This window comes from Podarcis gaigeae (assembly GCF_964106915.1).
Source record: "Podarcis gaigeae genome assembly, chromosome: 4".
NCBI classification, from domain to species: Eukaryota; Metazoa; Chordata; class Lepidosauria; order Squamata; family Lacertidae; genus Podarcis; species Podarcis gaigeae.
Window position 1 is genome coordinate 3,042,326 of NC_139677.1, and position 26,711 is coordinate 3,069,036.

The 26,711-nt window shown below is 43.5% G+C and overlaps 1 protein-coding gene across 11 annotated transcripts in view; it reads left to right on the forward strand.

Moving 5' to 3' along the window:
- PCDH17 (protocadherin 17) overlaps positions 1 to 14,318 on the forward strand; it is a 135,060-nt gene extending 120,742 nt beyond the window's left edge. For 5 of the 11 annotated variants that reach the window (XR_014563918.1, XM_083737792.1, XM_083737790.1 and 2 more), the window contains 2 exons: positions 4,161 to 4,235; positions 13,056 to 14,318. Coding sequence is in view for 8 of the 11 variants with exons in the window: in XM_083737792.1 (XP_083593918.1) it covers positions 4,161 to 4,235; positions 13,056 to 13,741 (761 nt within the window). In the remaining 3 variants the exon portion in view is untranslated. The remainder of the gene's footprint in view (positions 1 to 4,160; positions 4,236 to 13,055) is intronic. The other 6 variants (XM_083737786.1, XM_083737791.1, XM_083737794.1 and 3 more) reach the window with 3 other exon arrangements.
- Positions 14,319 to 26,711: the final 12,393 nt, after the last annotated feature.

A 26,711-nucleotide genomic window follows, 5' to 3' on the forward strand; every position in this document is an offset into this window, starting at 1 on the left:
GAAGTGCCATGGTTGCATCCATCTCCAGAGCTCCATCCATTCCGCATCTGGTAATGACTTTGTCTTCTGTTGGCATAGTCGGGGGGATCATGCAGTTACTGCATAAAGCTGTTGTGCATGTTCCGCTCCTTGTGTAAGTACTTCACTTCAGCCAGGACTATTTTCCTGAGGTGCAAAGCCACCATTCTGGGGAGGATTCTCACCATTCCCGTGACGCATCTTGCTGTTGATACTGGCAACTATGTCTCTGCTTAATATGAATGGCAGAAACTGCAATATACACCCACAAACAAACACCGTTACTATTGCTGCAAGTACACCAAATGTTTTATGTGATCCAAGTGTCTCTTGCATAGCTGCCCAAATCAATGGTCTGTTTCACATCTGAAGAGCCACAGCACTAGGCTAGGAGAACCAAAGGACTAGTTTAAAGCAGCACAGAGATGTTCCTGATATGCTGCAGAAGTGCATTCCATTTATCTGTCATTATTAAACTATCCTTGGGCCATGCGGATAAACAAATCCCTACCACAAGTAGTTATGTCAGTTCTATTTTTAATCCCAAAATACATCTTCTAATTGAAGGAGACATCCTGATAAAAATCCTCTAGCTAAAATAAGTGTTTTGGTTTGTATTTTGAGGAAGAGGGCAAAGGACACTTCAAAGGCTTGTGCTTGCATATATCAAAGATTTAAATTGCCCTTTTTAAACAGCAGTCATTGTGGTTTACTTGTTTTACCAATGTTATTAACTCATTTCAGACTTTTTTGAAACCTGAATTCATGTCTGTGACATGCATCTACCATACCATAAAGACATTATGTGGAGCCAGTGAAGGACCATAGATATCGGTCCTAAATATCATATGTGCTCTGAAATATAGGGACATTCCCTAAATGTCATCTCTGTCTTCGTGTGTGTGTGTGCGCGCGCGCAGTTTTGAACTGCCAGCATGATTTCCCATTTAAATTATCAGCCTTTCTTCCCATGCTACTTTGAAGTAAAGGGGTAAGAAGATTCAGTCATGGATCCCCCATATCACATGTAGTTTAACCTTTAGACTGAACAGAATTAATTCATATCGGTGAATTTGATATAATAGTAGTGTACTGTAATGTCTATTTCTCCTCTAAAATAAATTCTGTGCTGTTTTGCAAGGGAAGTGTTGCATTCATGCTTTGTTAACTGCTTGCATTTCTTTTACTGAAGTTGGTGTTCCTTTTTTGTTCTCTCTTGAGCAAGAGTACAGTGGTACCTCGGATTACAAACACTTCAGGTTACAAACTCCGTTAACCCGGAAGTAGGTGCTCCTGGTAGCAAACTTTGCCCCAGGATGAGAACGGAAATCACGCAGCAGTGGGAGTCCCCATTAGCGAAAGCATGCCTCAGGTTAAGAATGGTTTCGGGTTAAGAATGGACCTCCAGAACGAATTACGTTCATAACCCGAGGTACCACCGTAGTGCCATTTTCGGAGGAAGTATTCCTGCCTCTAATAGCTTCCCTGACTCTGCTTGTTAGCCATGCTGGCATTCTCCTGGTCCTGTTTGTCCTCCCCGCTCCCCTGGCATTCTGTAGAATATATTCTATATGAGCTTCTGTTCTTGAAGTTTTGAACAACCCCCTGACATTCCTGAAAAATTTATCCTTTTGTAAAAAATGAAGTTGAGAGGTGATCTCATTTGAGGGGAGTTTCCTCTTTTGAAATCAAATGTTACTGTGTTGAACTTCCTTGGCCATTCCAAAATATGTTGAATTCGACAGCACTCTGACTGCTGTTCCCAGTCAGTTCAACAGCACTGACACATCACAGCAAGATGCCAGTTACGATTAAGAGCCCCCACCCCCCTCTCATCTCTTGTATGACCAGAGCTGTTCTAGGTTGCAGTTATTTAGGGAATCTAGAAATTTTACCTCATTGTCATGACCAGAACAAGGGTAATTTAAGGAGTAGATGATGGGCAGTGATTAAATAGGAAGTAGACATTGGGTGGGGACTATGGCCTGGGCGTGGGAGCTTGAAGTCCCTCCAGAACTTTAAACAGTTTGTATGCTGGACTGAAAGATGAAGCTTTGACTTGGCCTGGAATCTGCCATTTTGATTTTGCTGCCCTAAATACCTTAAACCAGGTCTGTGCTATATGGTAACTAAAGCTTTTTATACTGCAAGCAACCATGCAGTTTAAGTTGTGATTAGTATTGAAAAATTGGACTACTTTTAAAACTGGTGTTAATTGAACTGGAAGCTGAAATTTTCAGCTGAGTCCTACTCTTAGGCTTTCATTAAATGCTGTCCCTTTTACCCTAAAAAACTGAAACATACTGCGTTGGAACTAAAAGAGCGCATGTGTTGCGGTGAGACCTGGAGACTGACCTCCTGGTTGTGGGTGGGTTGATTGGTTAGCCACAACACCCGATTGGTAGGTCCCTCGGTGTTGGGTTTAATCTGGCCAATGGGGCGCAGTCTAAACGGAGTGAGGGACCTATATATACCCATGCACGTGACCCAGAACTTCCTCTTTCGGCTCGTGCATCGGAACACCCGCCCACCTCTCCCTACTTTTAGGGCTTTGTGCTTGACCTTGCTATTCTGTCGTGTGTCGTCTGTCATTGGGACAGGGGCATGGCAGAAATTTCCCCACTTGGCTGATTGGCTGATGGGAGGGTGTTCCACATGGCAGGTCCACTACCGAGAAGGCCCTCTGCCTGGTTCCCTGTAACTTGGCTTCTCACAGTGAGGGAACCTCCAGAAGGCCCTCGGCGCTGGATCTCAGTTTCCGGGCTGAACGATGGGGGTGGAGAGGCTCCTTCAGATGGTATAAGATGCTTTTGCTGATATGCTGTGTTTGGTTTTTGATAAATGTGGCACTGTGCATTATGGCCAAACATCTCCTCTTTGGTCTCATCTGTCCAAAGGACATTGTTCCAGAAATCTTGTGGTTTGTTCAGATGCAACTTTGCAAACCTAAGCCGTGCTGCCATGTTCTTTTTAGAGAGACGAGGCTTTCTCCGGGAAACCCTTCCAAACAAACCATACTTGTTTCATCTTTTTCTAACTGTACTGTCATGAACCTTAACATTTAACATGCTAACTTAGGTCTGACCTTGGGGTGAATTTGCTGGGGCGTCCACCCCTGAGAAGATTGGCAACTGCCTTGAATGTTTCCCACTTTTGAATAATCTTTCTCACTGTAGTATGATGGACATAAAATTGGTTGGAGATGGCCTTAGAACTCTTCCCAGTTTCATGGGCAGCATCACCTGCTTCTCTAAGAGCCTTGTCTCATCTTTCCTCCTTAGGATTGTGTTAAAGCACACCTGAATGCTCCAGACCAGCAAACTGCCAAAACCTTGGCTCTTATAGAGGTGGGCACATTTGCTGATGATCAGTTAAGCAAGGACATTTGATTAGCAGCCCCTATCTGCTACATAGCCTCTTAATTCCTATGGAAGCAGTAAAGGTGTGCTTAGTTTTTCAGACATGATTTCTCCATTTTGGCTTTATTGCTGTTAACTAAATCATGACACGGCATAATATGTCATGTGTGGTTGTTCATTTGAGGTTGTATTTATCTAATTGTAAGACCTGCTAAGGAACAAGTGATTGCTATTACATCCTGATATGTAAAACCACAGAATTCAAAGAGGGTGCACTTACTTTTCCCCCATGACTATAACTATACAACCTTTAGAAGACACCTGAAGGTGTTTTATTATGTTTATTATGTTTAATGTTTTATTATATATGTTGGAAGCTGACCTAAGTGGCTGGGGCAGCCCTGTCAGATGGGGGACGGGGTAAGAAATAGTAAAATTATGGGGGTAATGATGATGATTGGTGGAATAGGGTGCCCCTGTTTTCACCAGAGAAATGTTGGAGGGTATGTTGTTAGTATTTTCACTATTCTGTGCTTGACAGATTTATGGCTTTTGTGGTTTTTGTATCTCTTACCTGTGCAGGGGGCAGGGTAACCAGGCTGTGGGGCCAAGAGAACAAGGAGGTGCATGTCTGTCTTTCAGAGGGTCCAGGTTTGAACCTGCTTTGGGCACAGATTTCAGCTGTGAACATTTAAAATTTAGCAGGCATAATGCGGGTGGTTGGGGAGTATGGCATGAAGGGTGTTTTCTGCTTTATAACTCACAGGTCCAATTTTCCTCCAGAACAGCAAGGGAGAGGCCAAAGACCCATTGTTGGGCTCTGTGGACCGGCCCGCTGTAAGGAAGGAAAATTTTCAGGTAACAACCATTGTTTTCTTTTTCTTGCATGAATATATTAACTCTAACTTTAATGTCAGAATTGCAGACTATGTCCATACCAGAGGCCTAAAAATGGCTTCAGTGTGGAGAGAAGCCTCTGGGTGACAACAGAAGGAATTCTGACTGCTGCTACAGCCACCCACAGAGCGCTGCTGCCAGCTCGCTCCAAGTGTGGATCATTTGCTTGCTCATCGTCCGTCAGCGCTCAGTTTTTTGTTTTATTTATTGCAACAGCAGAGAGGAACCAAGAGACATTCTTGTTTCTCTTGCTTCAAGCAGCCTGACACTGCAGGAGCAGGAGCGGCAGGTGAGTGGCTGTGCTGCACAGGGCTGGGAGCGGCTATCGCTGTGTCCAGACCCAAGAGCAATCACCTGGAGGCTTCTGACCACAGGGAGTCTCATTCACAGGGTTGTGTTTGAACTGGCACTCAGATTTCTCAGAAGCAGTTTATGTACAAGGGGTTTTTTATGTGATGGGGAGTATGGGGAGTAAAGAGCAGCTCTGACCCCTTTAAATAAGCTTCTTGTTTATGCAGTTCATTCCAGCTGTGATGGACCAGAATTAGGTCCACTACTAGTCCATCAGCTCTTCACTGCCTTTGAAATAATGCATGCTGAGTTCATGTTGACCCTTAACCCTTTCCAGGCCTAATTAAACATCACATAGATACACATTTAATTTCCCCCAATTGTGGTGGGAGGCAGGCGGTGGCTGTTACAGCCAAACCACTGGGGGAGTCATTGAATGGGAGAGAGCAAAGCAACACTGAGCATCTTTGTATTATTAACCCTTTCCATGTCAGCTGCTTTCCCTCCCTCATTTGTTACCATTACAGATGCTTGCTTGTACTTGCAAAAGTGTATTTGGAACTTAACAGGGGGGGGGAGCACAGATTATTGGAGGGGGGAGATAAAGCAGGACAATACTGGCCATTAAAAGAGTTAAGCATCCTCTCTCCCATTTCCTTGCCACTTATTCAACCGTCCCAAAGCAACTTTTATGTAATAAAAATGCCTTCCATAGTTCCAGTTACAGATAGGTAGCCGTGTTGGTCTGCCATAGTCAAAACAAAAAAAATTCCTTCCAGTAGCACCTTAAAGACCAACTAAGTCAGTTCTTGGTATGAGCTTTCGTGTGCATGCACACTTCTTCAGATACACTTCTTCAGATACACTTCAGATACACTTCTTCAGAGTGTATGAGCACACGAAAGCTCATACCAAGAACTGACTTAGTTGGTCTTTAAGGTGCTACTGGAAGGAATTTTTTTTTGTAATAAAAATGGTTCTTGGATTTCTGAAAATGTAACATTGAGCATAAAATCCATTTTTTCCATGTTCAACTTGTCGCTTGTCCAAATATGAGAGCTAAGCACATGTATCAGCATTTAAAAATCTGACAGTTTCATGACCACATATTGTAGGCATCCTGTTTGTTTTTTTACTCAAGTTTGTCTCAGCGCACACCCTTCTGTTTTGATCAGACTGAGAATGCACTACTCACTCAACATCCAAATACGTGTTCTGGATTGTTTAAACCCCACTCCCCCCCAAAAAAAAATCCTCCCAGGAAATGTGCAAAATGGAATTTCCTGGGGCATGAATGCAGACATGCACAGAAGCTACTTCTGTTTCATCTGAAATTGCCATTTTAATTACTGAAATGGAGTATGTAGGGTTTTTGCTGCTAGTTCAGGTTCATCTTAACTTGATTCTAAATCGATAAAAAATGGCAACTTTCTCCCCACAGAAACAGTGCAAAAATGATTTATCTTTTTTTTTCATGGATCAGTTTATGCACAAAACAATATGCTGGAATATACTGTAAAACTTGTAGTGTTCGGGGCCAATAGTGAGCCTTAAAAAAGCAACAGCAACAACCCAAAAGTAGCTCTTAAGCAACCATTCAAATGTGGTAAAGCACCCCTTCCTCCTCCATTGGCATCCACTTCAAACATTTCATTGACTGTCTAGCTAAAGGAAGGGACAAAACTCTGATCATCCAGCAAGACCCCACCCACCTCCAAACCTCTGCCCCTCACATAGCAAAAAGTGAGGTTGAGGAAGTATTTTTTTAAAAATATTCATTGTTTCTGGTTCTGCAAAGAAATGTTAAACTGTGAAGTAGTAAATGTATGACATGCAAAATGCAGTTTCCAGCTGAGCGCAGAAAAAGGGAGATGAACGAAACACCTGCCACCTCCCACAGATCACCTGCCAAAGAAATACCACACAAGTATGCAAGAAAAAGACAACATAAGGTGCTTGGAAGCTCCGGTAGAATAAGCTCTGGCAAGAAGAAAGAAATAATTGAGACAACATCCAGAAATAAACGGGGGCCCAGATGGAAACAGAAATGGAAGGGGAAGCATGGGAGAAAGGGGAAGGAGAGGCAAAGACCCACTTGCCATTGGCAGTGGTTTGATCAGAACTTTCTCCTCATCTACAGATTTTTGCTGGGTAGGGATAATCTGGATTAAGGAAGGGGAAAGTGTGAGGCATCAGTGATTCCCAGGAAACATAATATGGATGTCACACATTATAAATGGTAGAAGCTCAAGAGGTTTATGGGCCACATTAAAGGAAGACATGGCTATACATCTTCCTTTAAGGAGCAATGGTAGCAATCCTTGGCTAGTTGGATGTATCTAGAGACAACCCTCTCAGTAAGGAAGGGAAGGCAGAATATGGTTGTCATTCAGAGCTGGAATGTGGACTTGGCGCGTGATGGACACAATCCAGCAGGAGCACAATCTATTCTTAGGCCATTTGTGGAGCAGACTTCCCCAAGATTAATTAGAGTAAGTGGGATCTGGTGCACCAGGCACCAAAATATATAGGGCTAGCATATATAGAGCTAGCCCTAGCAGAGACAGAATGTTTTGCACTGAAAAGAGACTGCAAGGCACTGCAAGGAGGGGGCAGGAATTGTTCTGTATTTATTGCCAATCAGTTTTCTAATCTAACCCTCCTAATTGCTTTCCTTAGCTGAAAACACCATCTAGACCAATATAAATATGTAGATTCCAGAGAGCTCTGTTTAATAACATGGAGCTTGAACATAGAACTCTATTTGTTTGTCTCTGCTTATTTATGTCAAGATCAATTGTAATTAAAGATGAATTCAGCTTCAAAAGAAGCACTTTAGCTGATCCTTCTCATCAGGAGAATCCCTTCCTCTTCTGCCCCTCTCCCCCCATACATACCTTGACACAGGTGGCGCTGCGGTCTAAACCACTAAGCCTCTTGGATTTGCTGATCAGATGGTCAGTGGTTCGAATCCACACTCGGGAGGGGATGAGCCCCCGTTGCTTTGTCCCAGCTTCTGGCAACCTAGCAGTTCGAAAACACACCAGTGCAAGTAGATAAATAGGTACCTCTGTGGTGGTGGGAAGGTAAATGGCATTTCTGTGTGCTCTGGTTTCCATCACAGTGTCCCATTGCGCCAGAAGCGGTTTAGTCTTTCTGGCCACACAGTGGCGTAGCGTGGGGGGTGCAGGGGGGGCCGGCCGCACCAGGCGCAACATCTTAGGGTTAGGGGGCGCAAATCCATGGGTTAGGGGGCACAAATCAATGGTTTAGGGGGTGCAAATTACTTGCCTTGCCCTGGGTGCTGACAACCCACGCTACACCACTGTGGCCACATGACCCGGAAAGCTGTCTGTGGAGAAACACCAGCTCCATCAGCCTGAAAGTGGAGATAAGCACTGCACCCCAAAATCGCCTTTGGCTGGACTTAAACGTCCGAGAGTCCTTTAACTTTACCTTGTGATAACAGCTCCTTTTCCAGCAGACAATTACTCCCCTCCAAAAGAGAGAGAGTGAGACTTTTTGATATGAATTATAGAAGGTTTTGTGACACTATTGTGGCAGCAACAAAAGCTGTCAAAAATAAGAATTATTAACCACAATATAATCTGGACGGACAGTGCTGCTCATTCTCCAGGGAACTGATTCCATATGGTTTATTTTAAACATGTTATGTAAACTGTGGGAATGGGCAACAAATTACTAAAAGGCAAGGAATAAGGAGAAGTGCTTGCCTAATTCCTGAAGAGGCATATTTCATTTCATGATTTTCTTAAATCCACTTTCACAGATTAAGAAAGACCACTTTCAAAATACTCAGAGCAGTTCCACATGCCTCAGATAGATATTATTTGGTGCATATGTATCTGAAGACACCATGATGTAGGGGGCACTCCAGGAAAAAACAAAACTTAAAAGGGTTTTTTTCCCAACCATTATAAACCAAAAATCCCAACCATTATAAACTGTGCCCCAGGCCTGATTTTTAAAAAGCTCTTTTGCAAGAGACTAAATTGTCTGATGAGCAGCTTCTTGACATGACTGTCATCCAGGTAGACGGTTACGGCCAGTTCAGAGAGGGAAGCTGCTCTCCAGGACTGTGTGTTTGTATCTCAGCCCAGTGTTTCACTTCTCCCAAGAAAAGACAGTCCTGATCTGGGACAGAGAACATCCTTGTCCCCTCCCACATGATCTAAAGTGGCTGGAGCTACATCAGAAGTGATCATAAAAAGCTGTTGGCAACCCTGCTCCAAATTAGTGACATCTATCCATTGTTCTAGGTGGCAGAAATGGAGATAATTTTAGCTTTATATTCATGCATATTTGTTGATTTATTTTAACAGTTGTCATTTGCTTTGAAGCCAGAGGAAACGTGGGGGGCGGCGCTATAAATAAATTTTACTGCCAAAGATACGTAAAATGGTCACAAAGCACATTCATCACAAAGCACTCCTGTTCCATTGGATTCAGTTACACCTTATAAACAATACATTAAGCTGAATTCCTATTGATCCAGAAGGTAATAGAAGCTGCAACATGCACATTGAAAACATTTCAAAAATAAAAATAATTTGCATTATACCAAGCCTCTTTTGTTTGCCATTTTACACCCCATCATTCTGCTTAAACATTATCCTCTTGGTAGCTAGTTTGTCCATTTTGGTGGCACATGCACTTCAGTTTTCAACAGCTGTAATTTCAGTTTGTTCTTACCCTGTTACCCCTTTTTTAAATGTTCAGTATGCTTGGAGAGCCTTGCCTACTTGTATACAATTAGCACAACCACACATTCTCTGGGCTGCATCCTGGGGTTTTGCGACTCTAAATTCTATTGCAGCTGCCTTGTTTCTCTGCTTTCCTGTTTGCTATGACTTGCCAGCCATGGTTAATTCCAGGTAACTTGTTTCCTTTTCTTTCTATGGCTGCTAATTTCTCTGGTCTATTTTCGGATTTGCTCTCCCTAATGTGCACAAAGCGCTTCTGATTGTTTACCCCGGTGCCTCCAGAGACTGACAAAGCCTCCGGGCTGCTGCTGTTTATTGTACCCACTTGGACTGTGAAAGGTTTGTTTTCAACCAGAGAAGCAGGTCGGCCTGAGTTGTGATAAAGACCAATGGTGCAGATCACCTTACCAACCTCTTCTGCTGCACAGTGTGAGATGAGGGCCCATTTTATATATTTATTTTTACCTTTCAAATTGATTTCACTTTCTCATAAATACTCATTTAGCTGTGGGTGGTGATAGTTCACCCTGAGTTTATAGGTGCTTTTCTGTTTTGTTTTTTGCTGTTGGTACAAGAGTACCTCTTCGATTTACTTCTCTCCTGTCTGGTAGCTGCAGCAAGTCAAAATTGCAGGCTAATGGTGAGGTGAGCAGCTTATAATATATGATAATCAATACTTCAAATCTGCTTTCTGTGATGTGACATAAAAAAGGAAAGCAAGGAAGGTGAATAAAAGAGACAGAAAGCTGCTGATGTCCCCCCTCCCTTCTTTCCCCCCAGCCCAGTGGGACAAAAGCTCGGGGAGGAGGGGTAGGTTTTCCCTTCAAGGTCAGTGCGTGCTTATTTCCTCTTAAAACCACTCTCCCCTCTTCATATTTAATTCAGTTGGTGCTAGGAATCCCTGGTAGCTCAAGTGGACGTTTAGTCAATACTGCAAGCATAAATACAAACCAGGATCGTTAGTTCACACGTTCAGAGGAAAGTAGTGGAGTCAGCCGTAGTGATGTAGGTCGGTTCCAGCAGCTGAGACCAGGCCAGCTGAGATAGTTGCCTCGGGAAATTATGGGCCACCATTCAGGGGGGCAGAGTGGGAGGCAGGCACCTCTGACCTGGGTGGCAGAAAGGGCTACGGAGAGCTGCTCTAATGGCAATGGAAGCCCTTTCCTGCACAGGCCCCCTGCGCCAGGGTTTGGGGAGGCAGGGCACAAGGAATATCCCTTCTCATGAGCAGCTCTTGCTCATCTTGATGGGGTTTGCCCATGTGAGGTTTCCAGTAGAGCGTGCAATGTGTCTTTAGGAGTGTGCGCTTGGAGAAATGCCATCTGGATTTCCCTTGTCCCCTGACACCCAAATGTCTTGGACTGGGCTTGTCACTTAGGTAAGGTTTTGAAGTGGGAGGATGGACCACCTGCACAGAGAACAAGGGGACTCTTTCTGGAGGGAGTGGTGAAAACAAAAAAGACTTTTTCAGCCAGTTTCTTTCTAAAAATGTTTTCTGCCTCCTTCCACCTTCAGCCTGTTGTCTGGTTTGTGTGGCTGCCTCCTTTCCCTGGTGTATTTTAAAGGGAGATCATCTTTAATATTGCTCAGGAAGTTGCTCAGAAAATCCTAATAGCAGTGGACTAACTGGCAAAACTTGTATAATTGGATATGGTTTGGATGTTCCTGATGTGGGTTGTAACGTGGCATTATGACGTGGGTGGGGGGCAGGACTGCCATTCAAAAACAAAAATGCCAGTGATTCTACTGGGTTTGTCATGGTCCCCAGATGTGGCTTAGGTAGTTTGGAAACTGTTTTGTGAGCTGCTGTGGAAGCCATCAGGCCAAAAAGCAACACAGAAACATCAAGATACAGAAAATAAAGTAATTCTGTGAATCCCTGCCACGTCCACAGAGGGATATATTAGTCACTGCCATCCATAGACTGGCTTGGCACACATCTATGCATTGAAAGTTTCTAGTAGTAATGTTCTGATTTTTGTGTTTTTTACACAGTTGTAGAGTGGCCAGAGCAATCTATATGGGATATTTTTATTTTTATGTATTTTGTTTTACAATTCTTAAATAATATATGGAAGGATGATAGTTCTTTTAGGAGATAATATGCAAAGTATTAAAGCCCTACACATGCAATCAGCTTATTTATACTCTGGACATCATCCAGCCAAGGTTAAGCACATAGGTCCCACTGACTTCAACCAAAGACAGTTAAATGTATGTGTGTTTAAAAGTTCCCATTGAAATGAACAGGGATTAGATGTAATTTAACTAGGACTATATTGTGTTCAGTGTTCATTTTTTGTTCTTTGATTGACAGGGCTTTACAGAATACTCGGGAAACAATTCAATTTCTTATTTTCTATTTTACTCCTTTACTTCTTTCATATTTATTCCTTTGAAAACCAGTTTCTAGGTTCTGTCACACATTGGTGTGACCAGCATACCGAACCAGGCTGGGGTGTGTGTCATGATATGGAGATGAAAGTGGGTATCAATGCAGATGGGGGGGGGTGATGTCCCTGGGCTCAATGGCTGACACTCAGCCCAGTGGGACAAAGTGAATAGCTACAATCAGTTGAGATACAGTAAAACCTGCCCCTTCTTCCTTCCACTGGGATCGCCATGGACAGGATTAGCTCCTATGTTAGCTGTACCCCTTAGTCCACCCTGTTACTTTTTCTCATGCTACTGAATCCCTGCAATTCAGCCTTACCAAGAAATCCAAAGCACTGCACTTGGGGGATGAAGCTTGCCCCTTGCTCCTGTCACTGGGTGGTCCACCAGCTGGAATCTCATGGAAGGTTCATTGTGTCCAGGACACATTTTTCACATGTGCACACCACCCGCCCTTCCTCTAAATGCACTCACACATACACACTGCCCATTGTAACTCCAGGCATTCTGATAATTCTCATGAGAATATCATGGCAGAGAAAAGAAAATCCACTTTGTTAACGATTCTTGAGAAAAGAGAAGAAAGCAATCTGACTGTAAAATATTATCTGCTGTAAGAAAACGTAAATGTATGACACTTCCTAATAGTAAGTGCTGCAGAAATCAAATTTTCCAACAGATTCTTACCAAAACAAAAGCAAAAAAGATAAAAGCCAATTACACGATCCATACTCATGTCTAATAAAACAGCTGCAATAGCTCTTTTGACAAGCTTGTACTCAATGCGCAGAAGCGGAAAAATTCCATTCCTGTGTTTTTTGCTAGAAAAGGAAGCTTTTTGAGAAACACTTTTTATTGCACGACTGCCATGCAACAAAACATTTACAAACAACAGAGATGTCAAAGATGAAAGCTCAGCTTGCTTAATTTTTTTGAAGTGTTTGTGTTTATGTAGAGTCAGCCATTGTTCGGTTATTGGTTCTTGTGTTAAAAAGTAATACCGATAATTCCTCTTGAGTTAGTTCACTACCATTTACTCTTCTCTCAAACGATTTAAGCAGTAGCAAGACAAACAGATTTCTACCGCAGATTAGTTTACAGATGAAGCTCAGTTCCATGGAGAGCAGCTCCCTAAAGGCCCCTTTCTGCTTCCTTTGGGCTACAGAGCCACTGATGTACCTTGAGAATAGTTCTAAATAAATCGATGGTCTCAACTTGTTGGTTTATGCAATGCTCCTGAAATGTTTTAATTATGATTCCTTTTGTAATGAGAATGGCCAGTGATCAAATAAGCAAGCTGTGATCTGATTGAGGCAGCTGATTAATGACTTTAAAAGCATTGTATTCCCCCCCCCCTTGTTTGTTTTTGCAGAACAAGAGGAGTGTGTTAATTGCACAGATGAATGCCGAGTGCTTGGTCATTCTGACAGATGCTGGATGCCCCAGTTCCCTGCTGCCAACCAGGCTGAAAATGCAGATTATCGAACAAATCTCTTTGTCCCCACAGTGGAAGCTAATGTTGAGACTGAGACTTACGAAACTGTGAACCCCACGGGGAAAAAGACTTTTTGTACATTTGGGAAAGACAAGAGAGAGCACACTATTCTCATTGCCAATGTGAAACCTTATCTCAAAGCCAAACGTGCCCTGAGCCCTCTCCTCCAAGAGGTTCCCTCAGCATCAAGCAGCCCAACCAAGACCTGTATTGAGCCTTGCACCTCAACAAAAGGACCGCTGGATAGTTGCGAAGTCAAAACAGGAGCCTTGGCTGACCCCAGCAGCCAGTACATGACAGCCAGTGACAGCCAGTACCTATCTCCTAGTAAACAGTCCAGAGACGCTGCCTTCATTGCGTCCGATCAGATGGCCAGGGTCTTTGCTGAGGTGCATTCCCGGGTGAGCCGAGATTCCGCTGAGATGGACTCTGTGTTGGAGCAGATAGACCGTTCAAACAGGGAACTAGGGAGAGAGTCAGTGGATGCAGAGGAAGTAGTGCGGGAGATTGACAAGCTTTTGCAGGACTGTCGGGGAAATGACCCTGTAGCTGTGAGGAAATGAAACAAAAACCACAAACGACAGCCTGGCATTTGTTTGCTTCTTCTGCTGAATTAAAAATAAAAAAAATCTCCCCTGGTTCTAAAATTTATACAGGGATGAACGAAGACCAATGCTGCTTTAAGGCTTTTAGTGAACATCTGAAGTGCCCACAAGTATGTTCTTTTCACTGCTCTATCTTTTTCCACAGATAACACTGGTTTCGTTTTTACCAAACTTTCATTAGAACGGCATGATGTATGTTAACGAGAAGGAAGGAAGAGGGAGAAAAAGGATGCCACTTTGACAATCTAATAGAAAGATATAAAGGGAAAATAGGCAAATGGAACCTGATATTTTAGGACTGATAGTTGTTCACTGTTTATGTGTAGACTCCATAAAAAGCAGGGTGGAATAGTTCTCTGATAGATTTCCAGCAGTCATTATAGGCTTCTACTGAAAATCCCAAAATCAGAAACCAAGAAACAAAATTCTTGTAGTCAACCAGGCCCCACCAAGAATTAACACTCATTTGTGACAACCATTTCTGTATAAAGTTATCTGCCACCCCCAAAAAAAAAGGAAAAAAAAGAGAAAGAAACCCAAGAATCCATTCCATAACATTGTTCAGCAAAAATATTCTGGTCATTAGTAACACAGCTCATGTCATATTAAAGTTAAATGTGAAATGATAGAGTCCTTGTTTGTCCTGCACCTGCATAAACTAACTCACGTGGAAAGGAGAGGGGGGGAAATGCTTTAGTGTCCAGCAAAATTTCTAGGCTAGCAGTATGTTTTAAACCTGAGGCATAATATGAGATCACAAATAATAATTACCTTTTGATAGGTAATAATAGAGGAGACAAATTAACATTATTAACACCTTTTGTAATTCATTTGTGGACACTAAAATAGCTCAAGTGAGTGCAAACATTTCAGACATCAACACAAATCCACACAAAACCATTTAAATGTGCAAATGTAAGAAGATTCAATGTGTTTACATCAAATGACATATTTTTATTGATTTATTGCAGATTCAGTGCATTTGAGCCAAATTGTTGAGTGTATAAGAGCTATATTGTGTATTTTATTAAATTAATATATAGTTGTGTTGCAAAAAAAAAATATATTTGGGCTTATGATGTAAATGGCAAGTGTTGCCTCAGTAGCTGTCAAACTCTATGAGTTTTGTTCTCTCCTTTTCTTTCTTTCTTTCCCCCTGTGGAGTGTGGGAAGCAGAGCCTCAGAGCAGTCTCTTGTTTAATGTATGGTCTACCAAGTACCACAGTACATAATCTGTTCAAAATGTGTCTTGAGTGAGTTGATGGAGCTAACTGAACGGCCGACAAATACATCAATCAGTCATGGTTATGTGCAAGTCCTTGTAGAAGCTTCTGTCGCAACCCATGTTTAATAACAAAAATTACACTTGAACCAACACCTGGAACCTTGTTCTTTACTGAGCTTCGTCACTCACTCACATGAACACAGGCCGTCTGTTTAGATATCACAGTCATGGTTGAATTCTCAAATTACCCTAATATTTCAAAGTTTCATACTAGACTTCGGTTCATGGAGCATGAAAATGCTTTGGTGCCCATGTGGTACAAACAATCTTTTGTCTGGTTTCCTGGAAATTGCTGTTACATTGACTGAGGTTTCAGCTTGAGCTCACAGCCCTCCTTCTCTCTCTCCTATCATCCTCTATTATTAGAATTTTTGGTAATTTTATTCGCTCTCTGTCCATTGCACACACTTTTCTATGTGCTGTTCCGCATTTGATTCTTACGAAAGCTACGTTTTAAAATTAATGTTTTCTTTGAATTAAATTTGTAAGTACAACTGAGCACCATAAAACATTCATATATCTCCTTAGTTCCCCATATCTGTGTTTTGGGTAAACTGTGCAACATAGCAGCAATATTAAATATGAACCCATCATTTTCTAACTTTTTTTTTCCAGTGTGAAAAGCAAACTTACTTCAGGCTGGCAAATTTCAGGCTTCACAGCCATTCTTTTACTTCAAACGCCACATTTTTCACTCCACTAAAGAAGTGAGAGAGTAGTATCAGAGGTGATGTTATGTTAGTTGTGCAATGGTTATCACATCCTTAAAAGCAAAATAGGACTAAAAATAATTCCCTGTCCTTGTATCTGAAAACAGCTCACTTTGAACTTGGTTTCCATCACACAGATGTTTGAATCATGAGCCTACAATACTCAAGTTGGGCTCTGTTATTTAGGAGCAGGAGCTGCCTTGTTTCCTGACATTTAAGATTGCTTCGGGGTGACCCTCCTTGCATCTCCTTGCAGCTGGCAGTGTGGTGGGGGCGGCACTCACCTGACCTCTGCTCAGTCACAGCACTGCTGCTTTCTGGGAGATGGAGACGAAGGTGGGAGGTGGTGGTGAGGTTAGCATGGTGCAAACACAGGCAGGAGTGCCAGATTGGCTCCCCAGGTGCATTGCACTGCACTGACCTTGCCACCACCTCCCATTTCCCAACATCTCAAGGTGAGATGGGCACCGCTGCCTCACCATGGCATCTGCTCCTGCCTCGAAGTGATGGTAGCAGGAAATGACAATTCCTTTGATATAGTTTTCAAATCACCTACAAATTGTGGAGTCTGGATGTCTCCTAAGTGACATTCTGAGGTCTGCATGTGCTTCTGCCCATATGCCCCAGACAACTTTGAATTGTTACCCGAGAGCCCATTATTGAATTAACAAAACGGCCATGTTTGATGTTTGAAGCTCCTCTTCATAATTAATTGATACAAATCAATTTATGTATCTAAAATGTGTTGTTCTGAGTGCTATAAAGTATTATTTTACCAGGAAATATTTTCTAAGCTGGTGTAGCTTTGACATCTGAAATATCCTTCTTAGAAAGGAGCATCAGGCATGTAGTTACTGCCAGCAACATAATTCTTCCACAGAAGCTTAGTTTCTGTGTATAAGTAATGTTAAGTGATAGAGGTAAAATGTATTTTCCAAATGGTTGCAGCATTAAGTAACCAGTTACTGCTACATGTCTGAAGACATAAACACACACACATGCAGAGCCTTCCCAGAAAGGCTTTTGCCAATGTAAAAAAACAATTTACCTTAAGGCGCTCTGTCACTGGTGATTTACTAGCTCTAGCTGTTTAACACATTATCTGTATTTAGTTGTGATTATTTATTTACCAGGCTTAGGTAATGCAATGCTCATGACTCACAGCTGTAATGCTCAGTTTAGGAAATCTTGCTTTTATTTAATTTAGCTGTCAATTACTAGGCACCATAGAACTCTGGGATGCTGTTTGTGTCTGAAGCATTGTTTTGCTTCCTGGCCTGACAAATGTGAAGCAGAAAAGGGGTGAAGCAGCAAGGCTGTGCTTGTTGGATCTGTTCACACAATCACCCAAGCCCGGCTCGGGCATTTGTTTCTTGTATCCCTGGAGAGGTCACAAGGCAGGCTGGGAAGACTTCAGGCTTACAGGACCTGCCTTGCTTTGTTAGTAGAACCTCAAGGCTCACCAGCTGAAACCAGGTGCAAAACAGTGAGTCAGGAGAGTAAATTATGAAACAGCCATTTGTTTTCAGGATCATAATTGAGCTCTCAGTCCTTCACACATAAAAATCAGCTCCCAATTCCCCCCCCCCCAGCTCACAGCTCTCTTAATTTCAGCAGCCTAATTGAGAAGGGTGAAAGGCCTTTTTGTTGCTTCTGTTAAACAATTGGGGAGACAGAAACCCTTGCAGATCTTCAGCAAATCACCCAGAATTTTACCAGTTGATGCTGATCTGTCTTCTGAAAACTGCTCAGGGGCTGATACTGTGGTCATTCAAGTCCTATTTAGAAACACAGGACGCTGCCTTATAGCAGGCCAGACCATTGATCCATATAGCTCAGCATGGTACCCATTGACTGGCTATCCAGGTTTCAGGCAGGCATCTCTTACAGCCCAGCCTGGACCAGGGCTTGAACCCTGAGATGCAAAGCAGATGCCCTCCTTCTGAGCAATGGACCTTCCCCTTGGTTAGTTGTTCCTGGTGCTCATGAATGTGCTCTACATGCTGCCTCCTCCCACACCCCAGCTGACATTCCTGCATTGAACAGGAAGGTCTGGAGGAGGATTGCAAGCCTAGGGGACCAAACGCAGTTACAGTCCTTCCTGCAAACAGGAAGCTTGACCAGATAAGAAGGGCCTGAACAGAGCTGTCATGGCCACAGTATCAGGTCATGATGTGCAAATCAGCCCCACCACAGTTGGATGCCACAGCTGGAATGCTCCTGTCATGCCAATGGCATGAGCTGCGATGCTGCTCCCACACTGAGAGGCAAAACACACAACCAGGGGGGCCTGCTGATAGATTGTTGCCCTGGATCACACCAGTCAGAGGTGCAACTCAGGGGCAGATGGTATGGATATCCAAACTTTTAAATTCCCTCTAGGAAAAAATGCCCCTTAACAGGCTGTGAGCATTTTGCAGTGGAAGTGTGTTGTGCTCTGTATTTGTTTAGTTATTTCATAATTTATAAACCGCTCTACATTCAAAGAATATTAAAGCGGTGTGCAGAAACTGAATGTAAAACATAATGCGGAACAGAAACAGTATTAAGACACAGAAACCAGCAAGAATGAAAAAACTGCAGAAATTATTTGGAGGGAGTAGCTAGCACTGCCGCCAGATATATACAAGCAGGCAGTGGCCACTATAAGCCTCTTATTTTGAAGCCAAGTTCTCCGAATGACTTTTGGCTCAGCTCTAAGTCTACCTTCCACCTGCATCCTAAAGCAGTAAAGACTAGCAACAGATATATCCCATGGGGCCACACATCATGACACCCCTCGAGTGCCAAGGATCAAGTGAGTAGTCAAGTGAAGAAACACACACTGGGCTTCTTTGTACATATGCCAGGTTAAATCATTGACATATACACACAAGCACACACTGCCCATTCTGTAGCTCTCCAGAGTCTCCTGTTGAATTTTCCACAGAACCTGCTATCCTGTAACTGGTTATCTAGCAATTGAAGCTGGGACCTGCTTCATGCCTATCAGGAGCTCTACCCCTGAGCGTATGACTCTACCCAGAGAATGATAGTTCCAGCACTGGGCAAGCATGGAGGTGGAGAGGAGCAGTCACAGACTCTGTCACCCTGTCTCTCTGAATGGGAAATGGCCTTCGAATTGCAATATGGCTGCTGGCCAACATCCGACCATTGTCCGATGGCATGGCAGAGCCCCAGACATATGGGTGATCAAACACAAGGTTGATAGGATTAAGAGCAAAATTCAAATATAGTTAGGGATGTGATGTACAGATAGGCTATAATCTTTAACACAGTTAACAGGGAGTGAGGTCTCATTGAACTTTAGCAGTATGATTACAAATCATATAATGTAATCATAGATGTGCAATGCCCTAGGGTCTGTCCTTGGCATCTTCAGGGAAAACAGTGCCAGGTAGCAAGGCAAGGAAGTGCCATCTTATTTGGTTTAGGAAATGTGGATTATTTTCTGCAGTTGCAACTCTGAGCACACTTACAAGTCAGTCCCATTTAGGCGTTCCGCTATTGCAGGTCGCTTTTCTGAACAGGTGGGAGGTTTGAAAATTATTGTTCCCAGATCCATGTTTGTTATTACAAACGGTGAAGGGTTTGCAAGTGGGCCATTGCACTTTGGATTTGAATGAGTCAAGGCTAGTTCCCCCAAAGTTCAAATAAAAATGTGGGCTTGACCTTCTTCTGTCTGCAAGTCAAACTCATGAAGTGGAGGAAAAGGTGATCATGGGGGAGGAGCTAGTAGTGAGCTATGGACATAAAGCAGGAATAGGCAAACTCGGCCCTCCATGTGTTTTGGGACATCATCCCTGACCACTGTCCTGTTAGCTATGGATGATGGGAGCTGTAGTCCCAAACAGTGGCGTAGCGTGGGTTGTCAGCACCCGGGGCAAGGCAAGTAATTTGCGCCCCCTAACCCGTGGATTTGCGCCCCCTAATCCTAACCCCCAGATGTTGCGCCCGGTGCGTCCGGCCCCCCCTGCACCCCCCACGCTACGCCACTGGTCCCAAAACACCTGGAGGTCCGAGTTTGCCTGTGCCTGGCATAAAGCATTGCAGACTGTTGCACTTCTCCAAGGCTGAGAAATCATGGATATTATCTATCCTGGCTGCTATTTTAGAGGCGTCTTGTGGCTACTGTTGGCAATAGGCAAATTGATATAAACAAGGATATATTAGAAATGTCAAGAACAGGAAATGCTACACATGAAGGAAATGCTCCACCCAGCAAAGGAATCCCACAGTTAAAAACAGGCTACTGTGCAGAAGCAGCAGGAGGAAGATATGAATTGGAATTGTGTATTCTATGCCCAAGCATTGGAAGTGACTGCCTGATCATGACTAGTACTGAATCTGAGCCCAAATGTGTATCTCTCAACCCATTGCATTTGATAAATGTACTAAATCATTTTTAAAACAATCTTCTCTTCAACCACTGACAATGGACCGGGCAGAGTGAGTGTATTCCCCACTCAGTTTGCAATGGTAGCCAAATGGCCCTTTCATGCAAATTATATATGATGCCCCAAGAAATCATCAAGAGAGGAAGCATGAATTACTTCTGTGTCCTTTCTCCATTATTCTGGGTTTCATCCAAGTATGCATTTAGATGTCACCCAGAAGTTTGAAGGGAGGAAACATGATTCTTTTTTGTAAGATGTTCTGTTGCAGCAGTTGATACCAGGCAGGCTACTCACCAGTAAGTTTTACGAAGCTCATGGTATCATTTGGCCAAAAGAGTTGCAACCCAATGGACTTAAATACTGGACAGCTAGATTTAGGCCAGGTAATAGTGATGAGGATTGTATTGTTGTATATGTGTACAGTCAGCCAGATACATATAATACACTATTATCAATGCAAGTGAAAGCTGGTTAAGTAACAGACAGCACAAGATGTGAATTAACAAATTTTCAAAAATCAAGAACTCGGCCATCTAATGTCAAGGAAAGGATGGCATTAGGTGACTGGGTGGGTTCATATTTGGTCAGGAAATCAAGAATGCTTTTGGCTGCTCCACTTCTCTTTTATCAAATGTTGCTGTCAGCAACAAGCAGGAGGTTATCTCCCTTGAAAAACAGCACTTCAGACAAGCTGTTCAGTCGCTGGTAATGGAACCCAATATTTTATTCAAACCAGCTTTCAAGCTTCTTGTTGCTTAATGGAGGAAACACTGCTGAGGTCAACAAGTAGTTTGATACTTGGCAATAATATATACCCTCTTGTGGCCACCTAATTATATTCCCTGACATCAGGAGGCATTTATCAGTGCATTAATTCAAATGGTGTTTGGGCTATCAAGATCTGTTGATTTTAAGTATCATTGACTGAAACCTGATTAAGGTCTCAACTTTCTTGCCCCTCCATTTTCCAGGGCTGCAGCTCCCATCTATCAGCCCTGACTCCCATATGGTACGAAGAGTCACAACAAGTGATTAGTGAACATCACAAGCGAACAAACACAAGCGGCATTCATTGTATGGATGATTTCAATAGCTGTTATTCAGTGGATGTGTTTGATATGACCTATCTGGAAAATAGGACTGTTCGTAACAATACAAAAGAAACCCAAACCCCACAGACAGCAGTAGAGTAGTAATAAAGCAGTTCTTATAGTGGTGTTGTCTGTTCTTGCCTTCATTAATATGGAAGACGCGTTAAAGACATACCACCGGGACCACAAAGGTAATTAGAAAAAGCAACTGTGACATTGCAGTGCCTGCATCTAGGTACTGGGTTGCCAAAAAAGAAGGGGGGAGGGAATGTTGACAGTTCCTGCTTCCTTTATTAAGAATGTGTGACTGTTTTCTCTCGACAGGAAGGCAGCAGAGGTTTTTCCAGCCTGCTGGCTTGGTTTGTATTTTAAGTTGCTGCTGCGGTAAACATCCTGCCATTTGCTCTGTGCCTTGCAAGAATATGGCACCACAGTAAAACACACACACACACACACACGTACGTGTTGGGTTTTACATGTGGGTCGCGAGCAAGCTCTCCAAAATCTTATTTTAAATGATATTTAATTGCAAAGACTGACAGTCTGTTTGAAGTCAATGCAAGTGAAAAATAATCTAGAAGTGGTATTTGATTGGGTGTGGGGAGATCAACCACCAAGCTCTTAGTGTCTTATTAGCGGGAAACTGATCTCCTCTTGCGCTCTTTAGATGTTGCAGTTTACCTACTAGAAGTTAATGGATCTATTTCTCCCTGAGTACATAATTTGAGGAATGCAACAGCCTATCCATACAAGATTGATTGATTGACATAATAGCGCCTCCTCCAAAGCTGATGGCAGCAATGTTTTCTCATCACTTGCTATATCTTGGCTGCTTGTTTTGATTGCCAGATATCATCCCCCCCCCCCACTCCCTTTGCAAGGTGGTGAGAAAGCAGTTGACCAGGTTGGGAAAAGGCTGGCTGGGTGGCTCTTCAAAATGTAGGTTATGAATGACACCTCCAAATGACTAATGTGCTTCCATAATACCCAGAAATGAATTTGGAAACACACAGTTTTATCATCTAACTAGAAATAACAATGGGGCACTTTATCTCTAAGATCTGAAGTAAGGGACACAAAAATCTCCCTCCCACTGGCAACCAGCGAAGTGCACCTGGTCATGTATATATCCCTATATAGGGGTTGGGGAATTTACCGTCTATGTTTGAGGGGCACATTAGGAGTCTATGCCTTCTCGGTAGTGGTGCCCTCCCTGTGGAACGCCCTCCCACCAGATGTCAAAGAGAACAACAACTACCAGACTTTTAGAAGACATCTGAAGGCAGCCCAGTTTAGGGAAGCTTTTAATGTTTGATGCATTCTGGTATTGTAACATTTTGTTGGAAGCCGCCCAGAGCAATCAAGTCTAAAATGAACTTTGTGCCTTTTCTTTTTTTAAAGGGAGAGAGAGGAAGAAATGGACAGATACCAACTTCCTTGGAAAGTTGATTCCATTGCTTCTCATTCAGTTGCATCGCCTGTACTACAGGCCATGGTATTTTGAATTATCTGTGGAGGGGAGGCAAGGGAAAAGGGATGGGAGGTGGGGTGGAGATTCCTGTAGTCTAGACCCCTGGCCTTTAGTGGGTGGATTGGGGCACCAACTGCATCAGAGAGAGCTCCCAAAAGAGCTGGAGAGGAGAGGAGAGGTGGAATTGTTCCATCCAGTGAGCAATGGTGAATCACACCTACTGAAATACTTGAAACATTGGAAGGCACTAAGAATCACTATGTGATTTGATGGAGTGCAGTGACTCAAAGCAATTGATTCTAATACGGTAAATTTAAATCTCAATTTAAAGCCTCACTTAGAAGGCAAGGCTGGAAACTTTTGGCCAATGTGCTGATTAGACAGGAGTCTAATTATTACTTTAACTCAAGTCTTTTGTTGGCTTTTGCTGTTTTTCTTGAGACTGAGCTTTGCCAAGCTACAGGTAGGAAGTTCATTCACCCGGCTGGACATTCTCTTTTTGCTGCACTAACAAAAGTACTTCCCATTCTCAGACCTGGGGGTGGGGGCAGCTATTGTTTCCCTCCTTTGCTTTCAGCTTCGTATGCCTGCCCTTCCGCAGGCTGCATTCGAAACTCCAGCAAGTGGGTGTCTGTGAGGAGTCCTGCCTTGTGAGACACAATGAGGTTTCGGTGCCTTGCTGCCATCAACTCTATCTAAAGAGTTCAGAGCTGGGCTGTGTTCATGCTGCTGTGTGAAGAACAAAGGAAGTGCCAAACAGGCCTTGCATCGCATGCCCACCCATCCCCCAAGGCAGAGATGATTTCCTCTTTGCAAAGGAGCAGCAAAAGTTATCTGCTATCCACGGAGGTTGACCACATAGAATGATGTGTGTGTGTTCGTTCATTCATGGGACAAAGATCCTCTTGCCATTCCCCTTCTGGGTCTGAGAGACAAAAACAGCTGAATGTGTATTTCTTCCGCTGGTTATGTGTCCCTACAGGCTGCATCTCACTGACAGTAATGGGGAGATGCCCATCTGTAGTCTGAGCTGTAAAAGGTCAGTGTGGTAGCAGCAGCGTGTGCAGAAATGGATCGGGAGCTTAATGAGCCATCTCGAAGCCTTTGGAGACATATTTTCCATGATGCCTGCAATAGCAGGGGGCAAAAATAACACAGCCCTTCCCACCTCGTTTCGTGCATATGCTAACAAAGGCAGCTTGCTAGCATCTTTCACTGAAGTTCAAGACAAAACAGAGGGAACTCTGTGGTCATTCCAGTCTTTCCGTGCTTATTTGAAAGCTGTACCAAAAGACTGCTGATGAATTTTATCGTTTAGTTCCAGCTACAAAATAAGCTCTTTATGGGTTTGTTGTAGTGACATAGTTCCCACCTTAAGGATGTAACTAGCTTGTTGCTTTTTAAAGAGAAGACCAGTATGTTACCCCAAGGTCTGGATCCAGCCCCCAATTAAAACCATCTGATCCTCAGGTGGCACTATCAAATTTTACAGCAATTTTACAGATCTAACAGACTAAAGTACAAAAGAAAGACTATAAAATAAGCCAAACCTCAGATATAAAATATAATGAAAGGCAATAATCTTTCTGTGTCCTCTTCTTTCAGGACACATCCTCTTTTTCAGGGATAAAATTTGAGACAATTTGCATTTATTTGCTTTGAATGGCCATCATAGCATCCTCTTTTTTACTCTTCAGAATATGGCAACCCTATCTTAAACCATGTTCTTAACATCTGCCACTGAAAGTTATAATGTGCTTTTAGGTCACAATCCATCAGAGCACTAAGTATGCTGAACACCATTAGTTTCATGGGCCTAGCTTTGTGTTAGGGGCACATACATAACTGTGTGATATGGTGCCTGTGTGCAAAATGCTATAGTATATATTTTGTGTTGCACCTCAGTACAGCCCAGCAGTCATTCTAATTGGATTGCCAGTTGTCCATGGTCATATTATATATACAAAGTATTCCAGCCCATGCCTCCCAGCCAAGGTTCTGTTCACAGGGCTACATTGGCTTTCAAATGAAGTCCTTAGAAGACAGCCCAAATTTATGAAAGCTGCACACATGCCCTTTATATGTTGCAGCACTAGACTTCAGAAAGAGTGGGAAAATCATATCAGCTCTACACACAGCAATGCCCTCTGCTTTCCTGCTCTTGGCCAGAAATCACATGCTACAAAATATTTCCAGACAGGTTTCTTGGTGCTCTTGGGAACAGGAGATCAGCGGGGCCTTTGGCCCAATCCCTTTCCTCCTCAAACCACAGCTTCTGTCTTGGCCTCACCAATTGTTACATATTAAGTAGACAGGGTGGCGCTGTGGTCTAAATCATAGAGCCTAGGGCTTGCCGATCAGAAGGTTGGTAGTTCGAATCCCTGTGACGGGGTGAGCTCCCTTTGCTCGGTCCTAGCTTCTGGCCACGTAGCCGTTCGAAAGCACATCAAAGTGCAAGTAGATAAATAGGTACCACTCCGGCGGGAATGTAAACGGTGTTTCCGTGCGCTGCTCTGGTTCACCGGAAGCGGCTTAGTCCTGCTGCCCACATGACCCAGAAGTTGTACGCTGGCTCCCTCGGCCAATAAAGCAAGATGTGCATGCAACCCCAGAGTTGTCCGCAACTGGACCTAATGGTCAGGGGTCTCTTTACCTAAGTGCATATTAAGCTCATAATCACCAACTGTATTTTTTTGATCTCACTGGTGTTCAACTCACACCTTTTAATTTTCTCCTTTATATACTTGCAAACTCTGAGTGTGCACACCTGGCACAATGGCCTTGAAGCCATATAAACTTCTGCCATAACATTATTTTTGTTTTAAATCTTTAATGTGCCACTGTTGATTTTACCTAGAACTAAAAATGCTGGAGCCAGGAATTTATTTTGAGTACTGGGACTGAATGGAGTCCATAGTCCTTCTCAGTAGCATTCTTTGCTGGTTCCCAGAGCAGACTGGTGTGTGCCGAGGGGCAGGGTGCGGCAGTGAATGGAGCCCTGCCCTCACTACGGATAATGCTGGAGCAACACCAGCCCTGAGACACTTTGCCAGACTCACAAAGTGGCACCCAGGGCCATCACCCTGGCAGGCCCCCTCCACACACACACTATGCTCCTGGCCTGCAAGAATCCACTCCAATTCAAAGCGTTCTCCTGGCAGCACTGCACACAGGACCCTGGAGGGCAGTGGTTGAGTGGGAGCTGTGCAGCTGGCTGCTCCTGGGCTGGGCCAGTGCCCCCGCCCCAATCCTCAGCCCTGTTCCCAGCTGGAGAGAGTTAGGCTGGAGCTAGACACATCAAAGAACTGATTCAGTTAAACATATTGTAAACTCATGCAGGGAAATCCGGTAGGGAAAGACGGGACTCCACAGAGCCATCTGGTGTCACAGTGTTATGTCGCATATACAGTGCATATAAAACGCTTTTTCCTTGCCAATCTAGCTGAGTCCCTACTTTAAGCCAGGGCGAGCTGATTGTGGTCAGGTGGAACTGGAGCAGCTCAGCTGCACAGAAGTCTGCCCAGAAGCCTGGATCTCTGCTGGAACTAGAAGCCACCAGCGATGGAAACAGGAAGAAGCAGAGCCTCCAGCCCCCTTTGCACTGAGTTATTCTGACTGTGGACAGGGTCCAGAGTCAGTAGTTTAATCCAAAGTCTTTGGAGGTTGATGTCAAAGTTAGGTTGCTAGAGAAGGTGGAGAGAGCAGCAGCAATGAAGAACTCTGCAGATGGAGTGGGAAAACACACAGCAGCCAGAACGTCTCTTGTTGCCTCAGGAGAAGTGTTGCAGAATTGTCAACCGAAAGGCTGAGGAATTCAACCCTTGTGTACCCTTTCACCAGGGGCTGGGCAAAAACTTGAGCAAGTACTCAGTGAAACTATGTAGCCATAACCAGTATTAAGCCAACTATACCGGCTTGCAGTGAGTTTCCAGGCCGAGTTGTTATTATTGTTTGTTTGCTTGTTTGTTTATACC